The sequence below is a fragment of the Phyllopteryx taeniolatus genome, chromosome 18 (genome assembly GCF_024500385.1).
Source record: "Phyllopteryx taeniolatus isolate TA_2022b chromosome 18, UOR_Ptae_1.2, whole genome shotgun sequence".
Lineage (NCBI taxonomy): Eukaryota > Metazoa > Chordata > Actinopteri > Syngnathiformes > Syngnathidae > Phyllopteryx > Phyllopteryx taeniolatus.
The window spans coordinates 15,876,304-15,895,543 of record NC_084519.1 but is presented as its reverse complement, the minus strand read 5'-3'; the positions used below and the strand labels follow the sequence as shown (position 1 = coordinate 15,895,543).

At 40.0% G+C, this 19,240-nt stretch overlaps 1 protein-coding gene across 3 annotated transcripts in view; it reads right to left on the bottom strand.

The window, feature by feature from the left end:
• usta (uronyl 2-sulfotransferase a) overlaps positions 1–19,240 on the bottom strand; it is a 48,124-nt gene continuing 28,884 nt past the window's right edge. For all 3 annotated transcript variants that reach the window (XM_061753199.1, XM_061753198.1, XM_061753197.1), the window contains 6 exons: positions 17,592–17,747; positions 11,060–11,139; positions 10,825–10,978; positions 4,552–4,649; positions 4,315–4,472; positions 1–4,108 (listed from right to left, as the gene is read on the bottom strand). In XM_061753199.1, coding sequence (XP_061609183.1) covers positions 3,816–4,108; positions 4,315–4,472; positions 4,552–4,649; positions 10,825–10,978; positions 11,060–11,139; positions 17,592–17,747 — 939 coding nt within the window. In that variant the 3' untranslated portion in view covers positions 1–3,815. The remainder of the gene's footprint in view (positions 4,109–4,314; positions 4,473–4,551; positions 4,650–10,824; positions 10,979–11,059; positions 11,140–17,591; positions 17,748–19,240) is intronic.

Genomic DNA, 19,240 nt, shown 5'->3' with positions numbered 1-19,240 from the left:
TTTTATTCTGAGGAAGTTTATTTTGGAAGAGTGTAAAATGTAGCTCCTTTTTTTTTGACACCAACTCATCCAAAGGCTTCCCATGGAACGCCAGGAATTGTTTATTTTTTATTTTTTTTATAGCCGCCAAGTTGGAAATGATACAATTATTAATACAACAGTTTTGTCTTTCCTTCCTGAGAAATTGATGTGGAATGCACAGTAATGAATCGAAAAAAAAAAAAAAAAAGGAATAATAAATTAAGAGAAAGGTGAACACAAAGCAGGACAACATTCGGAAAGGACCGAGCAAGCTTATCATTCATGGTTATCGTATATTTGACGTAAGTCGTTGTTTAGCTGCTGGTGGAAGTAGATTTAGCGGAGATTTAACGCTGAGAAAAACACATACAGTATTCCCCCACTATCATTGTTGGTTTGCCTGCTATATAGCCATCGTTTTTTTTAATTAAGCAATGTATTTTTATGGGTTTTTACAGTATACAGGCACAGCCCTACTTCGGAACCTTTCGGATATACAGTACGAAGACTTCTGTGTCTTTTTAACTTTTTAAAATACTCCCTCACGTCCGAATTTGGAGTTGCGTGCCTTCATTGTAGTACCACGAGGTCTACTGGAAGAGATGCAGCAAGAAGAAGATGCAGAGAAGGTCCCCTACTAAGCTCCAATAATAATCATTCTTAAAGAGCAGAGAGACTATTATGCCTCCGAGTGTTGCTATACGCTCGTTTGCAGTTGTTTGAATGTTTAGAATTACAGCAATATTTACGCTAATGTCCAAAGGCCCGTCTATGGCGTTTCGCATTATATGTTAGCATTCAGCTAACAGATTTTTGTAAAATGAAGTAATATGGTTTGGTTGCAAATTTTGGTGTTTTAGTATACAATGTGAGTCGCTTTTTTGATGTGGCAGTTTTACAGTAAACTTGAACTGGGAGTAATAAACCAAGAAAGCAAGCTTGAAGCAAGCACTCTTTGACTCTGACTTGGAAATCTGTGCGAGGGAGTCTTCTTTTGGTTTCTTCAAAGTGATGTTATACACTAGTCTACCATTTCTTGACAGTGAGGGGTGCTAAGGAGTACTTCAAAAAGTGTGTTTAAATACTGTAGGTTTAAGTGTGTTTTAATAGGTTTAGTTCTATTCTAATAGGTTTAAATGCATTTAACGTGAGTGGGTGGGGTAAAACTATATATATATATATATATATATATATATATATATATATATATATATATATATATTTTTTTTTTCTTTTTATCTCTATATTGTGGATTTTCACCTATTGCGGCTGGGTCTGAAACGTACAGTATTACTGCGGTTTTAATACTCTATCACTGGAAAATAAAGACACTAAAGAACAGTGGTAGACCACAATGCCAATATGAATTTTTCTTTGACAGTGGGACAACAATCCAGAAAACATTTTAAAGGGTTTTGAGTGTTGACACAAAACAAGTATCTTAAAATGGGATCTTGTCATTCTAAATCAATGCCGTTGTAGGACTTCAAGGGGGGCAGCAAGAAAAATGTTGAAACGTTTTGATGGCAAAAAATTATATTCAATATATTTTAACTGTAAAAAATAGTTTTTTTCCCCTTGTAATATTTCCCCTTATTCTAAACGTAAAATGACAATTTAGGAAGTCATTATATTCCGGGTTTATCAATTGATAAGCACTATTTTTTTTTCACTTCACTCCCATAATAATTGGACCATATTTTTAAAATTAGGATATATTTTTGAAAAATAATTTTTTTTCCTCGTAATTCATAATCGTCTTTATGCCCGTAAAATTAGGAGGCTCAAACAAATGTGTAACTTTGTTTGCAGCAGGAAATTCTGAATTTCAAGACTTTTTTTTTTTTTTTTTTGCAGCCGAAATATATCAATATTTTTAAACTTCACATGGAACAATCTTTTATTTGTAACAAATACCTCTGGCCAACTTCAAGTCCCAACAAAGTGAAAGCAAACTATAAATCTCTGCTAAAGTACTCTGGTCAAACTCAGTCATACTTGCACACTTTGCTGGAATTCTTTGAATTCATAATGAGTGCATACGGTTTAACCGTCATTTATACATTTCATAATAAGAATAATCTCTTTTAACAAAACGCACCAATCACTCGTAGCCACGTTTCCACCAAGCGGTACAGTTTGGTTCAGCTGGATCTAGTTTGGAACGGTTTAGCTAGATTTGCATGTGTCGCCATTACGGCCTTAGCCGTAATAAGCGGGGTACACGCATACCGATAATCAGGCCCAATTTGAGCATTTTTCCCTCTCTTTCGATCATAGTCAGCAAAGGTCCGATTGTCAGATAAGATTATCGGAGTGATTATCCTGTGGTGCGGTGTGTGTTCAGAGTGATTTTTCTTTTCGATCTGCACGAAAAATGAAAAAGGGCTGACAATTGGAAATGTTAAACCTGTTTAAAATGCTTGATTTGCAAATCCTTAAATGGGCTTCACGCATACCAACAATGGGGCCATATTCAAGCATTTTTCCTCTCTTCTGATCATAAAAGTCTCTGGATGATTCTCTTTTGTGATGATCCAGTGGTGTGGGGTGTGTTAAGAGTGATCTTTCCTCCCCGATCTGTTCGAAAAATGGTGGAGGTCGACAATCAAAATGTGAAATGTGTTTAATACATATGATTGTAAATCCTGTAACAGACCACACATACCAATAATTGGGCTTAATTTGAGTATTTTTCTTCTCTTCCGATCAAACTCAGCAAAGGACTGAGTGTCGGATGTCTCTGAACGATTATCATGAGCAATTGTCCTGTGGTGTGGGGCGTGGTAGGAGTGATTTGTTATCCTCGATCTGCTCGAAAAACACTGGAGGCTGACAATCATAAATGTTAAACTTGTTCAATATTTACGATCACAGGCTTTACACATACTGACAATTGGGCCCGATCCGGGCAACATTCTGCTGTGCGTTAAGCTCCGTGCTTGAGGTACCGCAGCACAACAGTTGGAAAAGCTTACCGTACGGAAACAAGCCCAACTGTGCTGCTCAGTAGAAACGCGCTTATATATTGCTTCCTGTCTCGGAGACGTTTGGCACTTACTGATATACATGCTGTATACTACTCACAAAAAAGTTTGGAATATTCGGGCGACATTGCAGGATGAAGCTACAACGCACCAACCTGGACAGGTCAATTTAATTGACCCACAAAACCTTTAAATGCACGCGCAACTGTTCAATGTTTTAGTACTTTTTGTTGTCTAACAAAGAGCTGAAAGGCAAAATTCCCAACAGGCACCTGTGACGCTTTTAGTGCATTTTAGGTTCATCCTTGAATTTGACCCAAAAGCCCAACTTTTTATGTGAGAAGTGTATAACAATTTTGGCACTCTTCCATTCATTGACGTTTGGCGACTCAGCTTTTTCCTAATATATACATAGACATCACCTCTTACCATAATGTATCTTCCCATGTTTTGGGGCCACCGCTGTGCAGCCCCGGTGCGCATCGCCGTGCTTTATCTCTCCTGGAGAATACAGCAATAACCGCTTCCGTTTTAAGAACAAACCGGGAAAACAAGCACAAAAAAAGGAAAGCCTTGCTTCATGTAGAAGCGAGTTAAGCGTTATTTCCCGTGATCCTCACTCAACTTTTAAATAATCTTGTCCGTTCCCGAGTCGTCCCCAGTGCTGAGCCCGTCCACAAAGTCCGGTATGGAAATGCACCTCAGCTTCTGAAGGGCGTAACCGTCATCGCCCTTGGGACGCCATCTCCAAGGAGGGAGTGGGCTTGTGTCCACCGCTTTAAAAACAAACAAACAAACAGGCAGTTGCTACTGATGGACGAGCCAGTTGTTAGCGTCCTCCAGATCGGAGTCCAGCTCCTCGTCCTCGTCCAGGGGCTCGGGGGTCCGTAGGTCTAGCTCCCGGAGGAAGTCGGGCGTGTAGGCGGGCGGTCGGGCATCCGACTTGAGGCCGATTTTCTTTTTCATCAGGTGAAACTGGTCCCGTACGAAGTTGTAGAATTCGTACTCGTAGCGCATGCGGTGGTAGAGCACCTGCAGCGCCTCCAGGGTGGGCGTGTGTTTGCGGACCGTGCCCGTCAAGTTGCCCATCTTCCTGTGGTCTACGTGCAAACACACTTCTTCACTATTTAAGAACTCTACCAAGGGATGGTTTTGACATATTTGCTCTAAAATCACGGACAGGCTCATTCATACGTTGATTTAAAAATAAAACATAGAAACACGTAACTTGGGATATTTATAATAGAAGGTAAAAGGAACATTTAAAAGAGAATACTTCAATTTAATGAAGAGGACATTGGCCTACCAGGGCTTTTGTAGATGTCGAGCACTCCGGTAAAATAGTGCGGTAGGAGCCTCTCCAACAGGAGCAGCACATCTTCCAGCTCCTCCAATATGCCCACCAGCAGGTAGTTCTCCAGTACATTCTGTTTGGCCCTATCCAGAGCCCACGGGCCGGGCTCTCTTGTAGACAGAAAGGGGAACAAAAAATAAGACGGAGAAGATGTGCCTGACAAGTTGCGAGTCTTGAGACTGCAGATACCTGCATTTGGGGTGCTGCCCGCAAAAGTATGGGATGATGTAGAAGACTCTGGGGTTGGAGCACTCTGGGTAATTCTCCAGAATGCACACATTTATGTCCTGAAAGAAATCATAAGAATAATAACACTAAAAAACAAAATCATAAAAACAGTATCAAAGGTTGTGTATTGTCGCTGTCTGATGAAAATCTCGGAAACTGATGTAACTGGTTAGATTAGGGGTGTCAGCCGGTCCAATCCGGGCCCGTGGGGATAGAGAACACGTGAACTGCTATTTTTCAATAAAAGGAACTGTTGTTGCTAATTCTGTCCACTGGAGGTCGCACTAATGACCACTTAAATCACCACTTACCACTTAAATGACATTCTGAAATTGGCTGCTACGCTGGATTTGCCACCTGATATTGATGCAATTGTGAAGTTGAAAAAATTGCGCACTGCCACAATTTGTATGTAATTGTATGTTTACATTTACAAGGCAGTTGTTATATCGGTATATATATAATCCGGCGTTCATTTGCATAAAACAAAAAGGGGATAATTTCAGCGAGATAAGAACTTGCTGTAATTCTTGACTCTTTGGGTATTTGGATGAAAAAATGTCAGTGAGACCTGGAAACATTTAAAATGTGTGGGGCGGAAATGCATAATTACAACTCCTTTCGGCAAGCAAAATTGAATTGTACTGACTCATTCCGCCCACTAGAGGGGGTTGTGCACCAATGCCTGCTTCAAGAGCCAAACCATGAAAATAATTTTACCCCATCTGCACTCCAGTCCTGAGACCGTAGCTAAGTAGGACCACACACACACACACACACACACACACACACACACACATCATTATATATATTTATATAAATAAAGTGAACTTTCAATCACCTCCTACACAGAATTCATATTTATGCTCGAGCACACCAGGTGCCCGTACAAGGCCTGTTGCGCCGAAGAGCCGACGCGATCGGAAAAGTGAAAATAAATTGAATGTGTGCTGAATAAGAAGATTTATGCCCCAATAAGCAGGTGATGGCTGAATTAAACAGAGCCATTCGTCAATGCCAACGCCGATGCCTACATAGTCCATCACCCAGATTAGCGGCAGGCAGACGGGTCTCAACCTTGGCGACGGGGACGAACACAAGGCTAAATGTTTGTCATGATGCCGTATTTTTGGTGGTATTTCACATCTTGGACAACGTAGGGTGTTTGGAGTTAAGCGTGTAGTTACAGTATGAATTAAACTTGGAAGTCAAGGCACCACTGTATATTTGTTTCCATTATTTGTTATATGGGAGAAATAATTTATTAATATGCTATTTTCCCAAAATATTACTTCTTAAGAAGACAGGTTGTTCCCCTTAGTTCCCATCTAAAAAGGTATCTATCATTTTATTATCATTATGATCACACCTTTTTCTTGTTACATTACAAACTTTCTTGAAGTAATGGATTGTTTCTTTTATCGGAGCTCATCATGAAAAGTTCAGAAGCCTCTTTTAAAAGGATATAAGAAGTCTCCACCCCCTTTTCTAATACAGCGACTTTAATTTATATTATATGTCAAATTATATTTTCCCATTGAAATGAATGGAAATGCTATTAATCTGTGCCAGCCTTCCGCCCCCCCCCCCCAAAAAAAACAAATGTAGTGTTCATTTTAATGAGGAAAAATAGCACTCCATCATATTGTACTTTATAAAAACATACAGTAATGACAATAAATGGAACCATAAAACATTTTTTTGGTCACACTGCATCAATTGAATGGCCATTGTGCTGCTCCTTCTTTTGTGCCCGCCTTGGCAACTTGGGGACTGTGTCAGTCAAACAGATACTATAGCGTTCATTATAGGTCTCAACTCCTCTCAGCTCACCAGTATGACACAAATATAGTTCTTTCTTCACAGAGGATAAAGAATATATGAAAGTGAGTTTGTGTTCAAGTTGTTGCTTGAACGGTTACAGCACCACAACAGAGGCTACGCTACAGGAAACAAGTCAGGGCTCATTTATATACAGCCATGTCAAACACACACACACACACACTCACAGACAAGCATAACACAACACTCTTCAGACAAGTCATTAGTATTTAGGGGAGAGGGCCAGTGTGTACACCCGGGTTCATTGTCACCATTGTCCAAGTGGATTAGGCCCACTGAAAAGTATTTCAAAGTGGAACAAAACAGGAGCTAATCTGTCGAACAGCCTCTTGTTGCACTCCATGGAGTCCATGTGAGTGCGTGAACGAAACAAGCGAGGAGCGATGGTGTGAATATCTCTTATTGGCTTGGCTTTTTCGGAAGTACAATTACTTTTTGGGTTTGGCAGCACATTCAGACAGCAGGGAAGATCATGTCGGCCATAAAGGCAAAAATATAAGAGTGTGCTCATAGTATGTTTTACCTGAAGCAAAAGTGTGTGATTGATGTCAGGAGAAGAAAAAACGGCTCTCATTATATTATTTGTCTGAGAGGGAGAGAGAGAGATTATATACTGTACTTCTGTTTGGATGATCAAGCAAGTAATATTGCATAAAACAATACTCTCTTTCAGTATTTTTTTTAAAACAAAATTTGTAAGATTCCAGCTGTTATCTAGTAATATTTTAATTATACTTTGGATTCATTATACGTCGTAATACCTCTAAAATGCTTTTTCACTTTGTCAGTGTTATTCTCATAAAACGGCATCATTTTCTTGTAATATAAACTCATGTTATGACTTTATTGTCTTAACATTTCACAGAAATATCATGTTATTACATGTTTCTTAGTAACAGTACAACTTTCTTTAAATCTTACTTAAAAATGTGTTTTTAATTAGTTTTTCCCCATTATAAAAAAACAATTTGCTTAAAATTACAAATTGTAGGAATATATATTTAAAACAACATCACTGATAGTGTAGTGGTACACTCGCCTGACTTTGGTGCGGGCAGCGTGGGTTCAGTTCCCACTCAGTGGCGGTGTGAATGTGAGTGCGAATGGTTGTCCGTGTCTATATGTGCCCTGCGACTGACTGGCGACCAGTTCAGGGTGTAGTCCGCCTTTCGCCCGAAGTCCGCTGGGGTAGGCTCCAGCGCGCCGTGACCCTAACCAGGATAAGCAGTGTTGAAGATGGATGGATGGATGTTTTAATACATTGAAATGTGTTTCGACAATGGCACTCAGTCAATTGCAGACCTCAAGGCAAAACAAACCTAATTTGGATGAGTCCCAAACTTCCGGATTGGGCTCATGAACAAAAGCTAACCAATTTACGCTCAGGTCTTACTGTAGCTAAACACCAAATGTCACCGAAATCCCTTTTGGAGTTCGACTGGTAACAAACAAACAACATTTTTTTCAAAGATGGTGTGTTTACATGCTTATGTGGCAGGTCTGACTGGGGCATGTGCACAATGTGCATCCAAATCTTGCGGCGACCACAGGAATGTCTCGGGAACACATGCGCTGGGTTCCCTTTCAGTGCCATCGAGCCAGCTGAGAGCGCTTTTCAGTGACAACTCTCGTGTGCTGCGTTCAAGGACACTTCATATGCTGGATTCTTTTGGATCGCAACATTGATAGAAACGTTGCATTTAAAGGCTCCTTTCTGTGAGGGGCTGTGAGGACATCATTTACAACACAGGTGTCAAACTCAAGGCCCGGGGGCCAGCTCTGGCCCACCGCATCATTTAATGTGGCCCACAAAAGCAAATCATGTGTGCCAACAACTTCCATGATTCTTGCTAAAATATGTAGGCGACCAGAATTTCAAAATGTCACATGTAATAAATAATAACGTTGAGATATTGCAAGCATTTTTTGTTACCAAAACCCATCCATCAATTTATGGTGTATGTATAGCATAATACAATGAGGGGATTAAACATTTACTGTATATGGTTTCACAGTTGTAAACAGTTGCCCTCTGACGGAAATCATAACTGCAATGTGGACCACGATAAAAAAAAAATTATATCGATGTTCTCACAAACACCACTGAAATGCTTTCACACACTACGGAAATGCGTATTTCTGTATACGCAAGATTTTTGGTATTATATATTAGAACATTTCATTGTAATGTCTGAGCATATTTCCGAATAATATATTAGTGCATTTCAACGTGTCACAGGATTTCACTGAGAAGCGTTTCAGTTGTGTGTGGAAGAAGTGATCCGGAATTATGTCCCTGACAGCCCGTCATACCTGTCGCCTTGCATTATTATTAATAATAAAAATGGTCAAAGTTAGCATTAACTGTGAGAAACGTTCATACTTAAAGAGGATTATAGGGTGTTATAATCTATGTGACCACAGGTAAGCCATTTTGGAACAACAGGATCTCCTCCCTTACTCCCCTGCAAAATGTAACAAGGGCCCCCCCCCCGCTGGTCTGCATACTTTTAATAACTCGACTCATATGGTCTGAAACTCCGGGGTGAAAAGCAGCGCAATGCTCAATTACAGCCAGTCAGACTCAAGCAGAATGACATTGTGTCAGCTTCACATTAGAGCTTGAGCTTCTCCAGTATTTGTCATCCCATAATATTAGGGCTGATACACTGTATCAATGACAGTATCGTGAATAGAGCCTCGGTGCAAGTACACTTGGATATCTGTGTATCGAAAACAAATATAGGCGTACATCAGGGTATTTAAAAGTGGGATGTCTGCACTGGTGTGGGAGTGTTCACAACCAACTTCAATCCTGTCCAATCGAAGCAGTACCTCTCATTCCCTTTAAATGCGATGCAATCGCTTCGCATGGAAGAGGATCCGTGCGTGACTGGAGCATTGAACATTAGCGGGTACCCTGATTAAATGCAGAATGAGTTGGTGACTTAAATCCCGATACTGTAACTTAAAACCCGCATCTACTTTATTCAAAATACAATAACGAAGAACTGTATAATGTATGTGATTACTACTTTTTAAACTAAAATATCGATATTTGAGTGTCTCATAGTATGTCCAATAAACACACAAGGAATTTGTCTCCGGTGGATGGAGCCGCTCTAGTACGACAACAGCCAGTCAACAGAGACAGAGAACACTTTTGAGACAAAGACATTGAGAAAAACAGTCACTGAGGAATAAAGGGTTGCTAGTTATCTGGTAATGCCGGTACATTTTTGTTGTTGTTGTTTTTGTTTTGTTTTGTTTTGACAATTGTGCAAAAAGATGCAGAGTTCTCTAGCACTTAGAGCAGTATGAATGACTAACATAGCAACAGTCCGGTGCAATGAACATTGTGCAAAGGGCGCCGAGACTTCAAGGAATGTATGCATCCATTCATCAACTCACTACACACTGTGGTATTACCTTAAAATCTATGCGAAGAGCCACTTTATAGAACAAAAGTAACGTGGTTGATTATGGGATGGGTTCTTTTAAACAGGTCTGCCGAGCACGTGCCGTCTGTGATGTGGCCGCAGTTAAATCGGGTCTCTAATTGAATTCAAAGTCGATTTAATGATTGGGTTGACGTCAGGCTGCTATGATGTTACAACGGCACACTTACAATCTTCAAAATGAACCGGGTCCTACGGGATTAGAATGCAGGAAGTTGCCACCGACATGACAATCGTCTGGTCTACATGGCAAGTGCTGCAATGTTGGTGGTTACGTGACTATAACATCAAAAAAACATCAAGAGTTTGCGTGTTAGGTGAAACATCGAAACATGGACGCACACACATCATTGTGGAGCAATCACACATCAGAGTCTACTGTAATGTTAAACGTTGAGAACACATAACGTTAAGCTCTCCTTTAATACTTTTTTATTTTTATTGCGGCATTGCGTCTATTTGAGCAGTGTTTCCCAACCTTTATTCAACCAAGGCACATTTTTTTATTTTATCGAAAAATCTCTCGACACACTAGCATGAAGGGAAATATAATAGTGTTATTCTTCTCATTTAAAAAAAAAAAAACTACATTTTTTTTGGTTGGTGTTTTTGGGAGGCTGGAACGGATTAATGGCATTTCAATGCATTTTAATGGGGAGCGATGATTTGAGATACGGATGTGGGTTCACTGGTTAATTGTACCTTTTGTCTTCCAGTGGAAAAGTATTGAATTGCTCTGTAACTGTAAATTGCTGGCATAGATAAATGAACAAAGATACATTATTTGTAATGTAAATAAATGAAATAACTTTCAGGCCAATTAAGTGAAAATGGATAATTTTCCTCGCAACACACTTGATGTGCTCTCATGATACACAAATGTGTGACTGCACAGTTATTTTTAATTCCTGTTTTAACGGGAGGGAGAACGTACCAGGTATCGCTCGTCATCTTTCATCTGGGGGGTGCGGATGAGGTGGTTCTGCTCACCCCTCCAGTCGCCAAAGCGACGGAAGAAGTAGTTGGACAGGAAGCGGTTGATGGGGTCGCGGATTATGTTGATGTAGACGGGCTCCTCGATCTTAAACCTAACAAAGGCGAGTTCAAATGGAAGCAAGTGAGTAGCAGTAAGAAGCACAAGCAAAGTACAAGCGAGTGTATTTATTCACCTGGTAAAGTTGAGGAAGTGAACATGACGCGTGTACAGGAATGGCTGAGGGATATTAGTGATGTTTTTCATGAGATCCACCTGATAATAAAGGGGAAAAAAACACATGAAAAACTCTCCATGAAATAATTGTAAAATAAAAAGATGACCTCACAGATAAAAACCAATTAGCATAGCTCTTGGCTAATGCAAGCTAACGAAAACCACATGCGTCCTCCACTAAAGGGCTTTATGAAAGACAAACACACACAAGCATTTTTATAAACTCAAAAGGTGACATCATAAGTGATGAATCAAATTGAGCGTTCAACGGTAATTTGTTGTCAGGACTGACCTCAGCGCAAGCTCACCCTTGGGTGCCTCATTACGTCACCATTAGCTTCCTCTTAACAATATTCATCGCCGCTGTTCTTTATGATTCATTTCTACTGTTTGCAAAAGTCCACATGATGGCAACGCCGACAATTTTATAAGTATATATATTTTTTATTTTTGCCGTTTGTCAATATATTGTTCTAGAAAGTAGCCTGAAAAGAGAAAAAAGAGATTTTTTTCCTCGCTTTTGTTAATTAGGTTCTGTCATCTTCCATGAACCAAGAAAGCCTGCTAACTAACAAGCAGAACATTTTTTTTTATGGTTCAAGATCTTTTCCTTTTTTAACGAGGAATACATTTTTCTCTTTGTCGTTCCAGTTCTGATGAATCTTTCCCCCATTCTAGAATAAAAAATGGTACCGTATAGCTGTCTATTGTGAACCAGGAAGTAGTATGCGACTATTTGGACAAATAGACAAACAGAAATGTGGCACTCTGTAATTTATTTATCTATTTTTCACTTTTATAAGAAGAATTCAGTGTCACTTCCATCACGATTGAACCATTCCCAATGACCCGTAATAAAAAAACTAAAAAAAAAAAAAAAATGGCAACCTCTGTGAATGAAGAAGTAGCTTGCTAATTCAGGCATGGACAAACACAAGTAACATTTTTGTTCAAAGAACTTACTAGTCTAAGTACTAGAGGACTCTACATCTCTATTTTCTGGCTATTTTTTGTCGTCATGACTGAATCATTCTCCCGACTGCTCCAGAATGGAAAATGGTTCAGTCCAGTCGTCTTCCATGAGCCAGGAAGTAGCCTGCTTACGCGAGAAAACCAATGTTGGGACTTTCGGCTTTTCCCATCACTGATCGGGAATTATGACACTTTTAGATAAAGGAATTTGCTTTCGGTTTTGGTTGTTTCAGTTACAATAGAATCATTATTCCATCCTAGAATAAAATAATGGTAAAAATTGCCCACTAACACAAGCAGCGCATGAATGGCACTCAATTCCCCAACCCTCCTTATTTTTGTAAACGTTTCAACCTTGGCGCAGGTCTGCACTCTACTAAGTGCCATTCTAACTTTCTTCCTCTTCACTTCCCCTGTGAATGAAAGAACCTCCTGAAGGCTTTCAAGGTCTGCATGGAGTGCGCGCTGGCGGCAGCCAAAACTAACGTGAAATATGACAGTGATGTCATAGGCTGCGCAAACGCCAGCTGAAGGTTATGCAACCTGACACATAACTCACATAGACCTTCACATACTTGACTCATTCTTGAACGTTATCTCCTTCACATGTGTACGGTGAAAAATGGTTCCCCTTGCTAAGAAGGTCTTGTCCACCTACCCACCTCTGTAGCTCACTAGTACTTTTGTTTAAGTAATAATAATAAACATTGCAAACAGGGTATAGTCACACAATAAGGGTAATCGTTTATGTGTTCAAAGTAAGATGCTACTGCAACTAGCTAAGAAACCCTTGGGTCGTACGCAAGTGAAGTGGCGCTTTGCGAAGAAAATGACAGTCGGCGACTCTTCGCCGTATACAATGCGATTGAGCACCGCACATCTACCGTGGCGCTGGAACGGAAAAAAGGCTACCCCTGTATTGAGTTTTGAGGCTCCATGTACAATATACTGTACTGTATTATCTTTAATTGAACCACAAAAACATGGCGTGATTGTCAACAAAGAAGCAGATTGCCACAGACAGGAAACGGGTCAGAAAAAAGAACAGAGTGTGGATATTTGTTGCTGTTGCTCCATTCACTGACAGCACCCGTGCATTTCAGTGACAGACTCTCCATGCTTAGCCTTATAACCACAGGTACATAATTATGAAATGATAAATATTATTCAGTATCATTGCACAACACAACATACAACCCCAATTCCAAAAAAGCTGGGACAGATGGCAAAAAAGACAGAAGAAAGTTGAGGAATGCTCATCAAACACCTGTTTGGAACATCCCACAGGTGAACAGGCTAATTGGGAACAGGTGGGTGCCATGATTGGGTAGAAAAGGAGCTTCCCTGGAGTGCTCAGTCATTCACAAGCAAAGATGGGGCGACGTTCACCTCTTTGTGAACAAGTGCGTGAGAAAATAGTCGAACAGTTTAAGGACAATGCTCCTCAATGTACAATTGCAAGGAATTTAGGGATTGCATCGTCTACGCTCCATAATATCATCAAAAGGTTCAAAGAATCTGGAGAAATCACCGCATGTAAGCTGCATGGCCGAAAACCAACATTGAATGCCAGTGACCTTTGATCCTTCAGGCGGCACTGTATCAAAAACCGACATCGATGTGTAAAAGATATCACCACATGGGCTCAGGAACACTTCAGAAAACCAATGTCAGTAAATACAGTTTGGCGCTACATCCGTAAGTGCAACCTGAAACTCTACTATGCAAAGCAAAAGCCATTTATCAACAACACCCAGAAACGCCGCCGGCTTCTCTGGGCCCGAGCTCATCTAAGATGGACTGATGCAAAGTGGAAAAGTGTTCTGTGGTCTGAAGAGTCCACATTTCAAATTGTTTTTGGAAATTGTGGACGTCGTGTCCTCTGGGCCAAAGAGGAAAAGAACCAGAGCTGTACAACAAGCAAGAATGGGAAAGAATTTGACCTACAAACCTTCAGCAATTAGTGTCCTCAGTGCCCAAACGTTTAATGAATGTTGTTAAAAGAAAAGGTGATGTAACACAGTGGTAAACATGACCCTGTCCCAGCTTTTTTGGAACGTGTTGCAGCCATAAAATTCCAAGTGAATGATTACTTGCTACAAACAATAAAGTTTATCAGTTTGAACATTCATTATCTTGTCTTTATAGTGTGTTCAATTAAATATAGGTTGAACATGATTTGCAAATCATTGTATTCTGTTTTTATTTATGTTTAACCCAACGCCCCAACTTCATTGGAATTCGGGTTGTACATAAGACACACATGACAAATTCTTGTTCAGTGGATTTCGAGATGAGCATGAATATTTTATAATTATAAAATGCATTCACATGCAGTTTTATCAGAACTACAAACATAAACTAACTTCTTGTTTTTTTCGATCTTATTTCTATGCATGAACATTTCAGAAAGTAAACGTAATTGGACAGGATCACTTAATTACTTGGTTAGAATTTAGCAGGCATTTGAAAGGATCTTGATATGAATTTAAAATGACATAATCAATTATTGAATAAAACATTATATATATATATATATATATATATATATAATATATATATATATATATATATGTAAAATACATAAAATTGTATTCATATCATTGTTTTAGCACCTGAACGAGTCAGGCAGGCAAGTAGCGCTCTAAAATGCCTTTTTTTTTTTTAAATGACTATGCCCTAATATATAAATACAATCATATACAATATTTTTTGATCGAGCTCTTGTATTGGATCTCATTCTATTCGGTGTACTTCATGTTGTAGGCAGTCAGTGAGTGTACGTACAGCAAGTTGAAGTTTCCAAAACATTAATAGCACTTTTAAAGCACCAAACAGTAAAATTGTACACGGCTATGGCACCACTCGCACCAGACGCTGTTTTTCCCCCAAAATGAAGCCAATTTTGGCTTTTATGGCTGTCTAGTTTGGCGCATAAAGCTAATATTCCGTCTTTTAAAGCTGAATGAGTCTTCTTATAAGCAGCGTTCAGTGAAGGGTGGCGTTTATCTGCCTGACTGTTTGAATGCGCTGCTCTTATAAACTCGCAGTTATGTCATAGCAGCGGCAATATGTATACTTGTTTATGTACACAAGACTCTTAATCTTAGGCCTCAGTCAGCTTTGGGCTTCTCACCCTCCCACTCAGTACATTTCCACTTGTTCTGCTTGAACTTTTGGGGAATCGTTTCAAACGCTCATTGAAAGCAATGGTAGTGTTTACTTTAAGATCCGTCTGCATCGACTCCATAGCGAGTCCAGACTAATTAGCCCAAAGTTAACCCCTGATGTCCCCTCCGCCCGTAAAGTGCCAAACGCCTCTCCCTGGTTTATGTGTCGGCCTGAAGCACATTTGGCAGCGTGTACGTGCGTTTGTGTGCGCGCGTGCGTATTCTGACCTCACCCAAAGGCCGTCTGGCCAAGTTGCCTCTCATTCACCAAGCAGAGCTGCAGGGAGGGAAAATGCGGAGGGATTCCAAGCATACCTGCAACCCCCGCCCCCTCCGTTCTTCCTGCGCCCCGTGGCGTCCTCGCAGGACTCGTGAAGGGGAAACAGGGGCGGGGGCGCGGGGGTCCTTTGCCGCAAAAAGGCTTGCATTTGGCTTTCGACGTCCTTAGTGGAAATTAAGTAGTATCTCAACTTGCAAGTTTGATTCGTTCTGTGACCGAGCTCGTAAACTCAATTTACTTGGATAGGAAACGTATGTCTTGTTTAAAAACAGAATAAAAGAGAATGTAAAGAAATAAACTGCTCTTACAAACTGTAATGACTGTATGTACTAAAGTTTTGTGTGTTGGGTGTGTGCCTTTATTGGTGAGTGATGTCAGAAGCTGGAACCGGGTTGGCCGGTTAGTGTGAGCGTCTCGCCGTGAGTTGTGACCTACAGCAGCTCCTTGCGAGTGTTATCATTTTGTATCTGTGTGTTTGACTGTTTCGCCCGTTCAATAAACGGCTGAAAGTGCATTGCCGACTGTGGCTCTCCTTGCCCTCGTGTGAGGGCATTATACTACTGGATTTGTGGCATCTTTTTTTCCGCTTTAATTGAACAGTCTCGTTTACTGTAAGTTTTTGCCCGCAACACAACAAAGCAAAAAAGTAGACCAAGCGATGGCTCATTACGACAAAAAAAACATACAGGAGCTGTTGTCAGCCACGGTTCATGCCCGGACACTCACATTTAACAACACCAGGTCCCGCCTCTTAAAGGCACATGCATGTACACTACAATATGTACATTTTCTATGCAATTACCCTTTTTGATGTTCAGATACGTTAACAATGTGTTTAAAAAAAAATATATTTTACTAAATTTACTATATGTATACATTTACTTTATATAAATATTAAAATTCCACTTATTCGATTTTGTTTCAGTTGATGAAATAGAATTTTCAAAATTCGTATCATCCTCACAAGAACCTATTGTCAAGTATCCAGTTTTTTACACAGTTGCCACCATATAAATTTGTTTACTTTTTATGTATCTTGGAAGGGCTTAATTTCATAAACTTCTACCCTTTCATTTTTAACCTGTATATATATTTTTAACCTGTATATATATTTGTTTTTAACCTGTATATATATTTGTAAATCTCCTTTCTTTAATTGTTTGAAATTAACTTTACTACCACGACTAGTTTACTAGTTTAAGCGTGTTTGAATGACTTTAAATGCGGGGGATACAACTATAAAATCTATATCTCTATGTCACAGATTTGCAACTTTTGCAGGTGGATCGGGAAGGAATTCCGCTGCGACTAAACGGGGGTTCAGTGTATGTTGCTTCGGGACATTTTTTCACCAGTTTGTTTTTTGGGGAAGTCCTGCAAGAGTGCAGACGCCACTACACATGGATACTCTCTGTTTCTGGAGCTTGGGCAGGAAGTGGGTTTCAGCCCCACCCCAGTGGCCTGGGTTCTGAACAGGACAGACGGGTCACTATGCTCGCCGCAACTGCACCGGCGTAAACCATGCGCATACCGCTAGGATCGCCGGTTGGAAAAGGGGTCGGCGAGGGCAGACCGCAAGTGATGAGACCGGCATCTCTAAACCTAGCTAGGGTGGATCCGCGTAGCTTGATGACCACTCAAGTATGCACGCCGGACACCGGACCGCCGTTCCGACCCTGCTGCTGGAACGCCCCAGATATCTAACACTCAATCCCATCTGACAGATTGGTGTTTTGCCACCGTGTGCGCTGCCGGGCTTTCAGGATTTGATGAACGTGTAAACAAGGAGCAGTTTCAATATTGACATTTGCACAGAATGGCTCGGCCACGGCGGCTCGACGTAGCGGGCGCCTTCGGTTCTGTGAAGATGCGAGTCAGAGTCGCAATTTTTTTTTTTTGGTGTTCAAATACATTTACAATGTGTTCAGAAAGTGTGTTTTAATTAGTTTAAGTGTATCTTAATAAGTTCAAATGTGTTTAAAGAGTTCTTATTTTTGTGGGTGGGTCTGGAACGCATCCCCCATCGATAAGCAGCGATTGACCGTATACGGGAAAACATCGTTATTCACCTGCTCGTGTTTTGTGAGGCGCGTTTTATTGTGGATGTCCGACGAGATCAAGTTGAACTGATGCTTCTCGGCTAGCAACCGCAGCAGGATGACTACTGTGCGGCTGCCACACTTGCCCACGCGGTTGTACACAACCTGGCTCGGGAACGGGAGCACCTGGGAACACACACACACACACACGTTTATCTATGAGGTTGTAGTTGGCCCCACATCCTACTGAAAAAAAAAGTGTTTCTCTGAAGTGAGACAGTGACGCAGTAGTGAAACGGCCGCGACCCCGTGACTCAACGACAGAAGCACGACAACAAAACAAAACGTAATTGAACACCAGTGTCAGTTAAGCAGAAAAACCGAGACGACTACGCACACTTTGGTCAAATATCCGCTTTAAGAATGAGCACCGTTGATGCAAATGTAACAGTGAGAGTGACACAGATTGACAGGAAGTGAGTCAACGATTAGGAAGAGAAAACAATTCTGTGGAAAAAAAAAAAAAAAAAAAACCTTGGAGGAGTTTAAAAAAAAAAAAAACTTGATAGAGATCTAAAAACAAAGTTTTGGAGCAGGACTTAAAAGCTTGTTCGCTTCATCTCCTTTTCCTGATGGGAAGAAAATGCAGGGAGTGATGGATTCTTGTTAACATTCCCAGTCTGGAATTGTAATAATGTTGTCCTAAGAGAGGGGTGGTGAAGAGGAGGGAGGGGGGCGTTAAGGGGTGTTTCAAATCTCACAGTCAGCCCACACGGCTCACTTGTGACTTTTTTCACACAGAAAACTCAAATTTGATATACTTCACCTTTAGTTTACAAAGCAAGCATATGGTATCTAGCCAGTTGGCAGCAAAAAATATTAGTCAGGTTAACAAATTGACGTGATATTATATCAAATATTTGGTTTATAAATTATAATTAAATTCACTGCCAGCCATTTTCAAAGCAGAGTTCTCCATATTGTCGGCCGTTTTAGAACATTATTTTACAGAATATTATGTTCTGCGACAATAAAATAAATAACCAAACCTCTTCTTTCACAAGTTGCTTTTTCTGTTTTTTTTTTGTAATCAACAGTAGAACATGGGTTGGTTTAACCAAAAACACCTGTATGACGTTGGTGGCAGTAAATGCTTGGGTTCTATTTGACGTATATAAATGCAAACAGCAGTGAATGAGTTAATGATGTGTAATATAATTAAAAATGAAGTAGTATTTTCTTTAAATAAACAATTTTATATTTTGCATCTAGCCATTTTCCCCCCTAAAATTGGTTTGTTAAAATGTCATTTTATTAATTTATATCACTATTTTGTTAAATGATGAAGATAAACCATTTTACAAAATATATATATATATTTAAATATTAGTTGATTAGTTATGATTAAATTAGCCAAAAAAGAGCATTATCATTATATATTTGATCAAAATATTTAATGTACATATTTTAACTTTTTTTCCCCTACACCTCATCTACAAATGACCTGGCCCATCCGTCCATTTTAAAACTAAAATGTTGCATTTGAGCACAAAAGTTTGCCCACCTCTGACTTGGGGGCATAATTTTTCACCCAAAATTACAGTTGCACTCCATGTTAGCTTAGGATAAGAAGAAATATTATTTTTAGAATACGCTGGGCCACAAATGGCTCGGCAGCC